Source organism: Mycteria americana, chromosome 7, assembly GCF_035582795.1.
Source record: "Mycteria americana isolate JAX WOST 10 ecotype Jacksonville Zoo and Gardens chromosome 7, USCA_MyAme_1.0, whole genome shotgun sequence".
NCBI lineage: Eukaryota > Metazoa > Chordata > Aves > Ciconiiformes > Ciconiidae > Mycteria > Mycteria americana.
This window is the reverse complement of record NC_134371.1, coordinates 3,240,815-3,255,002: the sequence shown is the minus strand read 5'-3', so window position 1 is coordinate 3,255,002 and position 14,188 is coordinate 3,240,815. Positions and strand designations below refer to the sequence as shown.

The following is a 14,188-nucleotide window of genomic DNA, read 5'->3' as shown; positions in this document are numbered from 1 at the left end:
AAGCAATTTGACTTGTTAAAGTTCTCCCATTTCCTCCAATTGGTGCATAATTTCCTGAGAAGGAGCTGAACTTTAAATGTACGACGAGATGAGCCAGTCAGAATAACAGAGTCATAGTGCTGCATCCTGAATTTTCACATCTCTTGTAACAGTTATTAGTTAAACCTTTGTCATTTTTAGGTATCTCTTTCTGGATTTCATACCCTTATTATATAAAAAGCTGTGGTTCAGCAAAAAGTGTTAAAGCATGGTTGCCAGTGTAATACTACTTCTATCATATCAGCTATGTGATTACAATAGGTATGTTCAGCTAGGGCAACTTCAAAGATGACAGAGAATGAGAAATATGAAGGATTTTGCATGTCCCTGTGAAACATACACCATCGTCTTCATTTGCAAAAGTAAGCAGCATTAAAAGCAGCGTCCTGGCTTGTATCAGGAATAGTGTGGCCAGCAGGAGTAGGGCAGTGATCGTGCCCCTGTACTCGGCACTGGTGAGGCCGCACCTCGAATGCTGTGTTCAGTGTTGGGCCCCTCGCTACAAGAGAGACATTGAGGGGCTGGAGCGTGTCCAGAGAAGGGCAACGGAGCTGGGGAAGGGTCTGGAGCACAAGGCTGATGGGGAGCGGCTGAGGGACCTGGGGTTGTTCAGCCTGGAGAAAAGGAGGCTGAGGGGAGACCTCATCGCTCTCTACAGCTGCCTGAAAGGAGGGGGTAGAGAGGTGGGGTCGGTCACTTCTCCCAGGTAACAAGTGATAGGACGAGAGGAAATGGCCTCAAGTTGCGTCAGGAGAGGTTTAGGTTGGATATTAGGAAAATTTTCTTCACCGAAAGGGTGGCCAAGCATTGGAACAGGCTGCCCAGAGCGGTGGTGGAGTCACCATCCCTGGAGGAGTTCAAAAAACGTGTAGACGTGGCACTTCGGGACATGGTTTAGTAGGCATGGAGGTGTTGGGTTGACAGTTGGACTAGATGATCCTAGAGGTCTTTTCCAACCTTAATGATTCTATGATTGTATGGTTCTATGAAAATATACCTGAAAATTAAATCAAAAGTACGGAGTTTTACTTCAGTTAATTCAAACCATTCAGATGTAAATACAGGGTTATAAAGTAAACTCAACATCACAAAAGCCATAGCAAATATAAGAGATTTCCAATTTGGTAACGCAAAATATTTACCTGCTGATCATTTCCTTAAACAGTAAGTGCAGAAGCTAAGAGCAATGAGAAACTACCTGTCAATTCTATCCAACTGATTTAAAATTGAACATGCTGATAGAATTTCTTGCTTCCCAGACTTCACACATTTCTACTTTTTACAAATTTTAGTATTTTTCCTGTTTCTTTACTAAAGACTTCCTTCTGAAATGACAGCATCAATTTGAAATACATTAATTTTGAAACAGTGAGGTATGATATTGGCATGGTTGTGCTTTGATAATATCCTGTTTTCTTAAGGCAGCTGTGCTGTGATACCAACCAAAATGAATAAGAGCACTAGCTAGAGAGATGCTCTTTTTTCTTTTTCTCTATGTAATCTTCTAAAACATTGCCAAATGGACAAACTGCATTACTTTTTCAAATGTAAATAGCCATGTCGAGAAAATGTCTTTGTTGGGTACCCAGGCTGCAATGTGAAGGGGTTGCTGTACCTACACCAGCTTTGAACAAAACAGTCTACATATTGGTAGACAAGTAGCTATGCCTATATGGAATACCATCAGGACTAATTAACCCTGACTAATTTACCCTACCCATATTGCTCTGACATTGCTACTACATTTATGCAACAGATGTGGCTGTGGTGACTCGGACTTCTGCCACTTTCAGTCTTGATGAGAACTCCTTCTATTTAGAACAGAGCCTCATCCTCTGAGAAATCTCCCAGAGATAAAACACATGGTAGCCCATAGTCTGAAAGTTCATCATCATCGCGTTTTCACAGAGAACTAAATCAAGTTCTCTTTTCTGATATTCATAAATCTCTGAGTGACTTAGTTTACACACTTGGGAGACTGCATCTCCTGTCATGGCTTTGACTTTTCTCAACAAGTATCGCAGAAAATCGTAAGGCCACTGATGAAACGAGAGCTCTATCAACACACAGGACTTAACAGAGAGGAATCCCCACAACCCCCGATTTAATTTTCCAATCATTAAGAGCGAGTACAAACTACATGCAGGATCAGGGAAGTACACATTCCAGTGAGTGCTTCTAGTTATGCACAGAGGTACTGTTTTCTGGATCAAGTTATAGAAGTAGGAAAAAATTTACCATCCTCTCTGCTCTGCAGGTGTATCTATCTATTTCTTTCAATACTCTTTACCTCATTTCAATAAAAATGAACCAGGTTAGCTTAAACACTTTGGATAGCAGCTTTTTTTCCCCTAATATTCTGGAAGACTGGAAGGAACAGGTACTACTTCGAGCATGTTTTCCTCACAAGTTAAAGCTGAGTCCCAAATGTCACAGGCATTACCAAGTGGGCTTTGAGAAGAAAAAACACTGGATATTTTGTAAATAAACCACTTTTTTTTTTTGGTGGCAACTGTTGATCTCTCTGCCTTTCCAGAAACTTTCTGTAGTCTAATGACCTGCATCACAGAAAAGCTATAGAAGTGGGAGATTTCTTTTGTATTTCTGAGGAATCACTGTCAAGAAACAATAGTTTATCAGATGTGAGTTCCGGATAAATAATCTTTTATAGTTAGGATTTACCTGAATAAAGACAGGGACGTATTCTGATAGCCACAGTAGTTGCTGTAAACAAAATGTCTCAGGCTATGTTCAAACGAAGCACGTCTATGGAATTTTCACGGCATTATTCCCTCTGCTGGTATGTTCAATGCAAATTCAGCGATGACTTTTTGCAGCTCACCACAGTCTGTGTAACACATAGGTAACGTTGCTTGTTATAAAGCACCCTGGAAGGAAGCTTTAAGTCCCAGAAGGGAGTTTACAAACGTATGTAACACTGATGACTACACTCAAACGTGAGAAGCCTACACGGTGAAAGCTCGTAATTAGTTTGGAAACAGCATCCACCTACATCACCTGACAATGAGTTACAGCAGTTACTGCTGGCCAAAATCCACCGCCACTAAACCCGACTGTCATCATCAAACTGGTAAAATGTTGGCCTGTAAAAAATTCCAAGATAGCAGAGTCCAAAAGATGACAGCAACCTATTTTGGACCCAAATAAGCTAATGTGGCCTCTTTCCATCATGCTAAGAAACTAGAAAGATCGACAAATTCTGACCTTACTGAAAAATAATTTTGGTCCCAATGCTGATCATCCCTATCAGAAATATTCCCACTAAGTCTTGCTTGTGAACTTGGCCCACAGTTGCTGTGCAGCATAAATGAGCGTGTTGCCCAATACAGTGGAATCCTGCAGACACATCTGCATATACAGATACGTTAATTCTTGAGGAGAGCGGTTATCTCCAAATCTCTCCAAACACCTGCTGCTGTATCCTGTGCCCTACTTCCTTCTCTTCCCCAAATCAATTGTGCTTAGGGCCAACGTCTAGTAAAGAAAAGTGGTTTGGATTAAAATCTGGACCGTGCCAAACACGACAGCCACAGTGGCTCGTTTTGCTCACTCTTTACGAAGTACTTTTCTGAAACTTCACAGGCGTAACACGGCCGAGCACCGGCGCCCTGCTGGGCCGCCGCCCCTCTCCTTCCCCCTCAGGTGGGGGACCGGGCACGTCCTTCCCGCGCCGCCCCGCATCAGCCCGGCCATCCCCTTCCTGCCGTCCTGCAGCCGCCAGTGGAAGTGTTTTATTAAAAAAAAACACCTTATTTTATTTTTTCAAACTGGCACTGAAGTGGCGCGGGGCGAGGCGATGTCTCCGCTCCCCCGAGGGGAGCGAACACAAAGTCGAGCGGGCCAAAGGATAAGCCGTTGTTGACTATCGGCTGAGAAGGCGGCGGGCGCAGGCGCCGCGGAGGGCGGGGAGGGCACGGCCGCCCGCCGCTCCTCCTCCCGGCCCGGAAAAAACCGCCACCCAAAATGGCGGCGGCGGCGGCTGAGGGGGCCCGGCCGAAACACCTCGAAGGGCCCGCGCCCCTCCCCCGCCCCGCGCTCCGTCACCGCGCGCGTCACGTCCCCGCGCAGCTCCCTCCCTCTGCCTCCCCTCTCCTATTGGCCGCCGGGCTCGGGCTCCGCAGCCAATCGGCGGGCGCGGCCGGCCGGCCCAGAGCGAGGCTGCCCCTCTTTCCCCTCCCCTCCCCCGCTCGCGCCGTTCCTCGCTACCGGCACGTTCGGCCGCCGGCAGCCGGGGGCAGCGGGCAGCGCCGCCCCGAGCAGGCCGGCAGCGGCGCCTCCTCGCCTCGGCTTCTCGGCTCGGCGACGTGGGCCGCAGCCCGACGGGCGTCGAAGCGTGAGCGGGCTCGGCGGCCGCAGCGGCGCCGGGAAGGGGGACCCCGGCGGGCTCGGGCAGGGGCACGGGCCCGGGAGGAGGCGGAGGAGCCGCGCTCCCTCCCACCTTCCCCCCCCCCGCCATGGCCGACAACGAGAAACTGGACAACCAGCGGCTGAAGAACTTCAAGAACAAAGGCCGCGACCTGGAGGTAACCGCCGCGGCGCCTCGCGGGAGGGGCCGGCCGGCCATGGCGGCGGGAGGGGGCCGCCGCCGCCGCCGTGTGGCGTCTTTCCTAATCCGCCGGCGAGGGGCCCGCGGCGGGGCCGCGGCCTGCGCTGCCCGCCCCGCCGAGAGGCGGGAGCGCCGCTCCCCGCCGCCCGGGGAGGGAAGGGAAGGAAGGAAGGGAGGAAGAAGAAGAAGAAGGGGAGGCCGCGCTGTGGGGCCGGGCGCGGCCGGGCCGGGCCGTTGGGCGCCGCGCGGAGGCGGGAGCGCCGCGGCTGAGGGGGCAACGGCCGCCGCCGCCTGCCCGCCCCGCGCCGCCCGGCCCGGAGCGCCGCCCTGGGGGCTCCCGCGGCCCCCTCCCGCCGCAGGGCTGCGGCTGACAGGAGCGGCCGGTGGCGGCTGCCCCGCGGGGCGGGCCGGCCCCGGCCTCGCGTTTAGGGCGCTTGTTTGGCGTGGGTCAGTCCGGCCGCTGCTTGGTGCAGGCGGTGCCGCGGCGTTTTGCTGTCTGCGACGGCAGCCGTATTTTCGTAGGGCTCTACCTCAATTTCTTGCTCGCACTTAATAATCACTCTTTGCGCTGAGTAGCCCCTGAAAGCCTGAGTCAGGGATTAGGGCCCAGCTGGGTGTTCTGCTGTGTATCTCTGTGAGATACTCGAGTGAATAAATGAATTAATTATGGCCTACGCTTTATAGTAAAGATTATTATTAAAAAAAACCAAACCCACTTTTTTTTTTTAAACAGGGCGAATGTTACTATTTTACTGTTAAGTTAGTTGAGCGTGGAAACAGTTGTGGCTCGTAGTATAGAGCCTCTAAACTTTTTGGTGGCTGGATTGCTCCATACATTATTTGAGCTGTGAAGGTGCTTCCTCAACACAGCAGAGGAGATAACTAACTTAGGGTTTCCTTAGTAAATACTCAAATTTTAAAATTGGGTATCAATCCTCACCCATAAACGCTTGGCCAGGAGCGCTGACTGGGGAAACCAGTGCATCATAAGATTGGCAGTATAGGGTTCTGATCAAGAAATGGGCTTTGGCATTCTCATTTCTCTTTTGCACTAGCCTCAATACGTGTCCCTGTGATTAGCGTAATATTCTAATCTTCCGTGTGAAGACAATTGTACAGTATTTCTTTTTCAAAAGTAAAAGATGCATTTATATTGCTGCTGTTCATTAAAACATCTGCCAAGTTTCCCATTTGGGTAATTTAGAAGTCCGTAAAGCCTCAATTTTTAACTTGTCCAAGTATATTGATCAAACAGTTTATTCTGGAGTTATGTACAAAGTTTGGTGATGCTAGCAACATTGGAAGAGGGAATAATTACTGCAGTGATTGCCCTGTTTACTAATAGGGTTGTTAGCTTTGTTCGTAACTACTTGCCTTAGATGTTAATTTGGTTTTGTGTACATTGTTTTGTTATCACTGAACAGGCAACTGCACAAGAAAGGCATGTTTAGGAAGGTGCACAGTAAAGCATATGCTGTCATAGTAAAAAACCGCAACTAATAGGAAAATACAGGTTGGAATTCATCTGCGTTTTCTCTCCTTTGGTGCCTATGCACTGAGTTTTAAGGTAAGTCAGTCAGCTAAAGTAGGGAAGGTTCAAGATGAACACGTGCAAGTAAAAACCACGTGTGTATCGGGCAGCAGGTGATCTCTTCAGTATTTTTTGAATTTGCTGATGCACTTAAATGGCCTTCTACACAGTGAAAACACCACTGCTAGGCCATGTTAAATTGTAGATATTGACATCTATCCAACAAATCCTGGAACATATGCTTGGTACCTAAAATAACTACCATGGATGGCTATTTTTCATACAATAGCTCAGGCTTATGGCTATCATTCTTGCTTATTAACCACTTACACATAACATTATTCATTAGTGTGAGAGACAGTGGTAAAGTCCACTGTGTGACAAGTATCCTATGGTAGCAACAGTTGCTAATGAGTATGCAGTTAGTTCCCAACACCTGTGTTTCTGTGCTGCTTTTAGCAGAAAGATGTCTATTTACTTCACATAGGAAGCCAACGTTTGATCTTTATCTCTTTCCCTCCTCCCGCCTCTTTCACTCCTCCCTTTTATCTCTGCTGAAGTTGTGCATTTAGCCATTGGTTTCTTTTATTCAAAACCATGATCTTTTTTTCTTTTCCTTGACCGTTTACCTCCATTTGCTATCATCAAACAAATAATAAATCACTCTAGTTTTGGTGAGTCCCAAATTAATAGATACTTCTAGAGGCTGTGAAGGGTTGCCATGTTGCAAATTACGAACTTTTTAAAAATCGCACATATATGGTTCCATGTTGCTCACATCGGTCCATTGACAGTTCTATTGCTAGCAGTTGCTGTCATATTGTACTTACCTTCCAGGTCTTGCATCTTCACAGAAGGCTATTGTATATCTTACCAAAGACAGGGAGTTTCCTGCATTTTGTCCCCTAAAGTGCTAAGTGTATGTTTAGCTTTTTGGATATTTAATAAGTTGAAGTTGGACTTTTCATTTTCCAGTCCATATCAATGTGCTTCTAAAAATACAAATTCTGGCCTTGAAAAAGGAAAAAAAAAAAAAAGAAAAACCAAACCACACACCTGTTTTACATAAGATGTTTAGCAAAATTCCTTCGTACGCTTAAGTGTTGGGTAAACATGCATGCATGGACATGTTATGTTGTAAACAATTGCTGCCATGTGTTTTAGGATGACAGATTGGTGGCGACACTGGGAATAGAGGGATTCATTGTGACCAGAAATATAAAACACTTCCTTGTCTTTTTTTCTTATTTATAGTACTGCTCCAAGAAATACCGAGTATAATAAACTTTTTAATATCAGAAGAGTTTGTGCCGTGAGAGCAATAATTTGTAGCTAGTACTAAGGCAGTATCTGTATGTAGTGTTTTAAGATTTCTAGTCTAGTAATGTGCAGCATTCTGTTAAGGTCTTCCAAGATTTAGGAGTTGTTAGAGCTGTGGGGGAAAAAAAATTAGTATTGTTACAGCACAAAAAGGAGCTAGCCACAGAACTGCAGAAGCAGTCACACTCACTCTTTTAACATTCAAACCCAAAATCTTACTGAAGTGCTTTTCTGGACTCTTATACAAAATTATGCAAATGCTTATCTACTAGGAAAGCTAGTTAAGGTAACTTTTTTCATTGTGTGTCACTTTCAATGAGGAACAGGTTTTACTTGGGCCTTTTTTTTTTTTCTTTCTTGAATAAGAAAGGATGAGCTGTTTTTTCTGGTTTTTGTGGATATGGCTGTGATGATACCCAATTTTTTTTTTCTTTCCAGCATTTATTTTTAATTGTAGTACCATAGACCTTGGAATTGAATACTAGATCTTTACTATACAAAGACCAGGATAAGTGCAAATAGTTCATTGTGTCTGCAAAAGACATAGCTTTATGAACAGTTTGGTTTTGAGTAATTGCTGTTTATTACTGCATGTTAGGGGTCTTGAGTATAGCCTTGCTTCTGGGAGAGTTTGAAAAGATTTGGTGTGGGTTTTCTTGTTTGCTTCATTTTGTTTTACCAGGTGATTCAACATTTCATTTTCTGTTGGTGATTGTTGCCTGCTGCAGCATTCAAATTTGACTGACATCTAGGTTTTTTGAAATGAAATAAAAAATATTTCAAGCATATTATTTCTCTGGAAATACCAGAAGAAACTGATGACTTTCTGCTGGCCTTTTCTTCCCTGACTTGCTGGTGTGGTTGGGTGAGAGATTAAGAATTGCTTTAATGGTGCCAGCACAGGAGAAGTGTCAAATAGATATTTCTGCTCTGTAATTGAGAGACGCATGATGTGAAATGAGGATAATATTGTAATGCAGGGTACTTCAAAATGAATGTTGGAGCAGCCATTGAATCTAGATGTTTTAAGATCAGCAGTGTCAAAATTTTAAGAGTTGCCAGTAGTGTTCCTGGATTCGTAATGCTATGTTTGAGAACACCAAGGAAGCTGCAGGGGAATGTTATGAGATATGCTGGCTATCACAGGTAGTTAGAAGCTTTTCAACCTTGTCTGTATCCCACACAAAATAGTTTGCTTGGGATTCAAATATGGAGGAACTGAAGGAGAGCAGGAATTTCACTCACTGAGTTAGTTAAAAATAGGTTACTTTAAGCTGACTTGTAGTTCTATGGTTAAGGTCATACATTTTGTCATTTAAAAATCATACTGAGGTATTTGTTTGTATAAGGCATTTTATTTGGCATGCACAACTTCTCCAGGAAAAACTAGAATGACAGCATGTGCAATGTCATATTGATTTTTATTTATTTATTTGTAACTGAGAGTCCCGTTATAATTCTGAAGGGAGAATAGTTGCTGAGATGTGTTTTCTGGTGGTATCTTGTAGAGTCTGTGTTGAGATCTTGAGAGTAGACTCTATTGCTCCAGTCTGCAAATGAGCCAGAATTAATATAGGAGGGAAATAATGGCTAGAGGAGGGCCTAAATCACTTGATTAAACTGAATGTGAATAGTATAGATTTTTACTAAATCCAGATATGAACTTGCATGTATCTCTGAGGGGTTCTTTCCTTGTTTTGTAGTTCAGTGCCTTTTATACCTGTGAAGGACAAGACAAAGTTTCTTAGTCATTGCTGTGGTCGCTACACTGGGTGTTCTGGATTATAGACTAGTCGTCTCCAACTGTGGTCTGCAGACTGGGTGCTTTCTGAGTAGCTAGTGTAGTGAGTAAGCAGTTTGTGCACAGGGCCATTAGTAAGTAGTATTAAAAAAACGCTATACAGTTCACAAAAGGTTTTGGAGGTAAATAGTAGTCTGTTTCTGCATACACCCCCACCATCCACCTCCCACCCCCTTCTTTTTGTTTGTCCTTTGAATCCTAGACCAGACTAGTGCTAATGTAGGGTAGCAACTTTCTAGGAAGGAAGGATGGCTGAAGCAGCTCTGCTTTCAAGTAACTGTTGCCTTTGCAGTTCCACAACAGAAACAATGTGCCTTCAGAAACCATTGACTAGAATGAGAGAAATAGGTAAAGCTCTGCCGTTATTTGCATGCTGTCAGACCTTCCTGTTGTAGATGCATAAACAGAGCTACTAGAGTGAAATATTTTATAATGGCAAAAAAAACCCCACCCCACAAAACAGTAAAGACAGGCTGTGTGCGTGATGGGGTCTGAGTTTCCGAGAAGCAGTGATTCAGAGAAGTGGAAGAGGGATCAGGATACATTAGCTGAGCATGAGCTCCAGGTATATGCTGGTGTACTTAGAAAGGGCTAATAGATGAGCTGTTCCTGAGTGTGGAGCACAGAACACTTCTTCTGTGTCTGATGCTGTTGTGAAAAACACTAGAATGTGTTGGGATCCTGTAGGCATCAGCTAACACAAGATTTTAATGATAAGCTGAAGGGCTCAGTAATGACTAATGGTCAGAAAATAGCCCTTATGATAAAACTTGAGCTAAATATAATTGGTAAAAAGGAGGATGGAGGGGTAGCAATCATAGGCTGACAGAAATAGATTTGATCATTTGATTTTCGATGTAGCAAATGAAGAACAGGATCCAATGACTGAAAGAGCCACATGAATTCATACTGAAGTGATGCATGTTTTTAAATTGGAACACTTTCCAAGGACCATTCTGAATTCTGTTTCTAGAAACTTTTAAGCTGAGATTGGTTTCCTACTCACAGTTGTGTTAGTGCAAGCTGAGAACTGATTCAGAGAAGTCTAACAATCAAGTCAAACCTTCTACAGAACAGAAGGGAGAATCTAGCTTTACAATGCCATGTGCCATGAAGCCATTATACCTAGGTTTCTGCCCTTTGAGCTGTTTTCCAAAAGACAGCACAAGTTGCTCTTCAATCTGCTTCTCATTTTAGTTTCTCCAAACTCTCTCTTCCATTTCTAGGCTGGGGTGATGATGCTGTGAAACTCCTTGACAGACCTAACTTCAGTTCTTACTTGTGCATTTTCTCTTCCTAGGAGGAAGAGCCAGTGACAGGTTCACCAGTAATAACTAGTTTGTTAACCAGCTACTGTTTACACAGAAAATTATTTTAGTGGAGCCCTGTTTTGGTAAATTGTTCTTAAGAGTGACTTCATTAGTTGCTTGTCTTTCATGTGGAGGCTTTTGTGAGTCCGAGGTATGCAGGTCCTCTTTAGAAGCAGGCAGGAATTAAAACCAAGGGCCTGTCAGCTTTTGTCTGGAGGGAGAACATTCTTCTTGTTCCAGCAGAGTGTTGATGGAGTTTCAGGATTTTTTTCTAGCCTGATCAACTGCATATATGATTTTTTCAAGTTGAGAAGCATTTAAATTACATGTCTGAGGCTTTTTTTTCTTGGAGTATTTGTTTTGGTCCCACTCATCTCTCCCCATGTCTGTCGCACATGCGCACATATGTGCTTGTCCTGAAGGTATGTTAGCACCTGAGTTGGAATACCTTTCCTTTTGGGGTCACTAGTAATTCTAAGTGTTACTTTTTAATATCCTTTGCAGCTTAATGTCCCTTTACAGTTGGTGTTCCAGCAATTCGGTCTTCTACTCCTTGAAAATGTACATTGAGTCTTGCTCTGGGTTAGCAACAGCTTTTCTGTGACCAGTAATGTCATTATTGAAGTCTGGCAAGGAGAATACTTCCTGCAGTACAGCTTTTCTGTAGGTATGCTTATTTTGTTAGGTTGCAGTAACAGTTGTGGATTGGGAAGGCATTAATTAACAGTCTTGTGAGATCATCATGGGCTTGGTACACTTCTGCAATCTTATTATCAGCTATTTTCCTCATTTTATTTTCTTCTTGAATATGCCAGGTTCGTAGACTTTGGAGAAACTACACTGAATGCTACATTAGAGGCTGAGAGCAAGAGCCTGTAGTAGATACGTTGGTTGTAAAGCTGCAGTAGTGTATCAGCTTCTCCAGGAAGGCAACAGCACTTTGAGCACAGTTAAATGACTGAGTGCTTCTTGCCTTCAGCTCTGTTCTTCAGAGTTCCCATTAATCGTTCAGGTGGGATGCATGTCTTCATTGGTGAATCCTAGGCTACACTTTTCTGGGCTCAAGTACATAATGCTGACCTGTAGTTGCTAGCATCCTGTGATGTGTGCAGCTGCGGGCGGGGGACTTGGCTCCCCAGCGCTGAAGTGATGCGTGCTTTGGAGAGCTGAAGCGTGCACTGCTGGGTGACGATGCCAGTAGTCTGTAATCGATGTTTAACAAATACATGTGTAGGAAGATAGCTGCTGGAGAAACTTGTCTCCTTTCAACTTTTTTCCACTTTGTGTCTGTATAGACACTTGAGTTGGAGCTACTACAAAACATTAAAACTTCATTTATGTATTTATAAGACAGGTATTACTAATTCAGACAATACGTATTAGGCCAGAAAAGTTTTAATTAAAATTTATTATTAAAGTATATTTTTTTCCTCTCTTTAGAGATTACACCTTTGAGAGTCTCACTATCACTTGAAGAATTCTAAGAAATACTTGAAAAGCTTATCTAGCTATGGAGAGTAAGTCCATAGCACTGGAATAAACTTTATCTGCGTACTAGTGATGTTCAGTATTAACTGTTGACCTCCTGTAGCAGATGCTACTTTTTATAGGTTTAAAACTGGAAAAGCCATGAATCTAAGCTGCATTAGACTCAGCTATGAATTCTAATTTTGGTTGACCTCTTGAATTAACATTCTTTAAAGATGTGCATATTTGCTGGAAACTTGCTTTGGTGCTTTTTAGTGTGGGACAGTTTGTACTTTCTTATTATGGCTCTTAGTGAGTTGTTCCAGGTGCTGCAGCTGCATTAGGTACGCTTGTATGCTTGGTCTTTTATGTAGTGGGAAGCTATCGTTGCGTGGGTGTGTTGGGTTTTTTCCCCTCTTCTGCCTGTTTTTCTCATGATGAACTGCATTTTGGTCCTCAAGCGATGAAAAGTTCTATCTCCAACACAGTGGCGAACCGTCCCTTCTTTTCCACTGGCATCTTTTCCTGGAGTTTTCTTTTTCTTGTAACTCCTTCCTTTGAGAAGGTAAACTGTCTTGCTCAGAGCTGGAAATTTGATTCTGATGAAATGCACATTCCTTCTGATAAAAATAATTATGCTTCTCAAAGTCAAGCTTTTAATCCTTATCTTCAGAGCTGCTTCTTATTGCTGTTCAGAAGTTCTCCTAGCCGTTCCTTTCCTTGCATTCTCTGTTAATGTGGTCCCTTATGCTGTGGGATTTCAAGCTTTTTCTGGGCTTGTGAATGGTTAAGTCACAATAAAAATGCAGTTGTTTTTAACGTTGGTATTTTCATTCACTGTAAAGTTCAAAGTATAGAATAAAATCACTATAAACTGATTTTTTTTCTGTTTTCACTCTGTGCTGTAGTAACACAAGCAGTAGTAAACCAATTCATGTATATTTACAGTTGCTTTTTTCTGAATACTCTCAATGGGAGCTGTAGAGAAAATGACACCCACCCCCCCACCCCCCCACCCCCCCCAAAAAAAAAAATGCTCCTACAGGTCCAAGGCTTTTATGTGGTTTTCATTTATAAATAATATTTTTGTAACTCAGCTTTGCTTACTAGGTCTCTTAATTTGAACTTGTTTATAAAGCTGTTCCACAAGGTGCAAAGCTAGTACTGTTTCATACAGTAAGAGGAACGTGTGCATATTAGAAATGTGTGAAATCTGTAAATTTACTTGGGTATCTGGGAGAAACAAGTAGGTTGTGGAGGTTTGGGTGAGCAAGAACTCCTGTAGAACTTTCACACCTTTTGTGTCTGGAAGGGTACGCTTACGGGACTGCACTTGGATGGGAAGCCTGGTGTTGTCCAGATCTATTTATTCTTAAGAATTAAGTTATTGAAATTCCTTTTGCTTTAGCAGTTGTGCTTTGTTCAGGTGAAGGATCACCTGCGCAGTCTGAACTTCAGCCTCTGTTTTTGAGCACAGCTGTACAGTGACAGTTACCTGTTAGTAATGGATTGTGCTCCTTGCCGGTTTCTGGCTGGTCAGCCAGTCTGGTAGTGTAGCCCAGGCAGCCAAGTGTCTCGGCCTGGGGAATCGCCCAATTGCCCCGCTACTCTGAGGAAGTAAGAGATGCCCGTTCTTAATTAGGTGTGTAGATAGGCAGTTGTGCTTGACTTTGACTTTACAGTTTTCAAGTTTACCAATATGCCTTTTTATAAAAGTGGCAGGTTTGGCTGTCACTGAGGTTTTGGCTCATGCTCTCTCTATGTGTGTATGTTAAAAAAAGCCTTGAATCGAGAAAAGGTTATAAATGTTGGGCAAACATAGTATGCTTTCTGCTAGTTTGCCGTGGTGTTTATAATGCTTTTGGTGGTGCTGTTCTATGCACAACTCCTTTCAACATTGCCTTTTGTTAAAAGGCATTTGTTGTTTGTTCCCTGATTCCGTATACTCTTTTCCTTCAACATGAAGACCTAGGAGACTCTGTTTTACTATGAAATAATACAGGCAGAAATAGTAGTTATCTCAATTTCCTGTTGGATTTGTACTTTTATAATGAAAATTAAATCCTGTGTGTACAAATACTGTTTAAAGTGTATGAGCTTAAAAATAGTTGTGCAAGAACTTTTTAAGTTACTTGGTCTAGATTCAGAACATA

General features: G+C 43.3%; 1 protein-coding gene and 1 long non-coding RNA gene across 2 annotated transcripts in view; one reads left to right on the top strand and one right to left on the bottom strand.

Moving 5' to 3' along the window:
- Positions 1–781: 781 nt before the first annotated feature.
- Positions 782–3,739, bottom strand: LOC142413005 (uncharacterized). Its single transcript, XR_012776665.1, has 3 exons — positions 3,611–3,739; positions 2,722–2,887; positions 782–1,036 (listed from the first exon to the last, which is right to left on the bottom strand). It is a non-coding gene; the product is annotated as an uncharacterized LOC142413005 (long non-coding RNA).
- A 485-nt stretch (positions 3,740–4,224) lies between these two features.
- Positions 4,225–14,188, top strand: part of KPNA4 (karyopherin subunit alpha 4) — a 28,509-nt gene continuing 18,545 nt past the window's right edge. Inside the window, exon 1 of the mRNA XM_075506821.1 lies at positions 4,225–4,583. Coding sequence (XP_075362936.1) covers positions 4,515–4,583 — 69 coding nt within the window. The 5' untranslated portion in view covers positions 4,225–4,514. The remainder of the gene's footprint in view (positions 4,584–14,188) is intronic.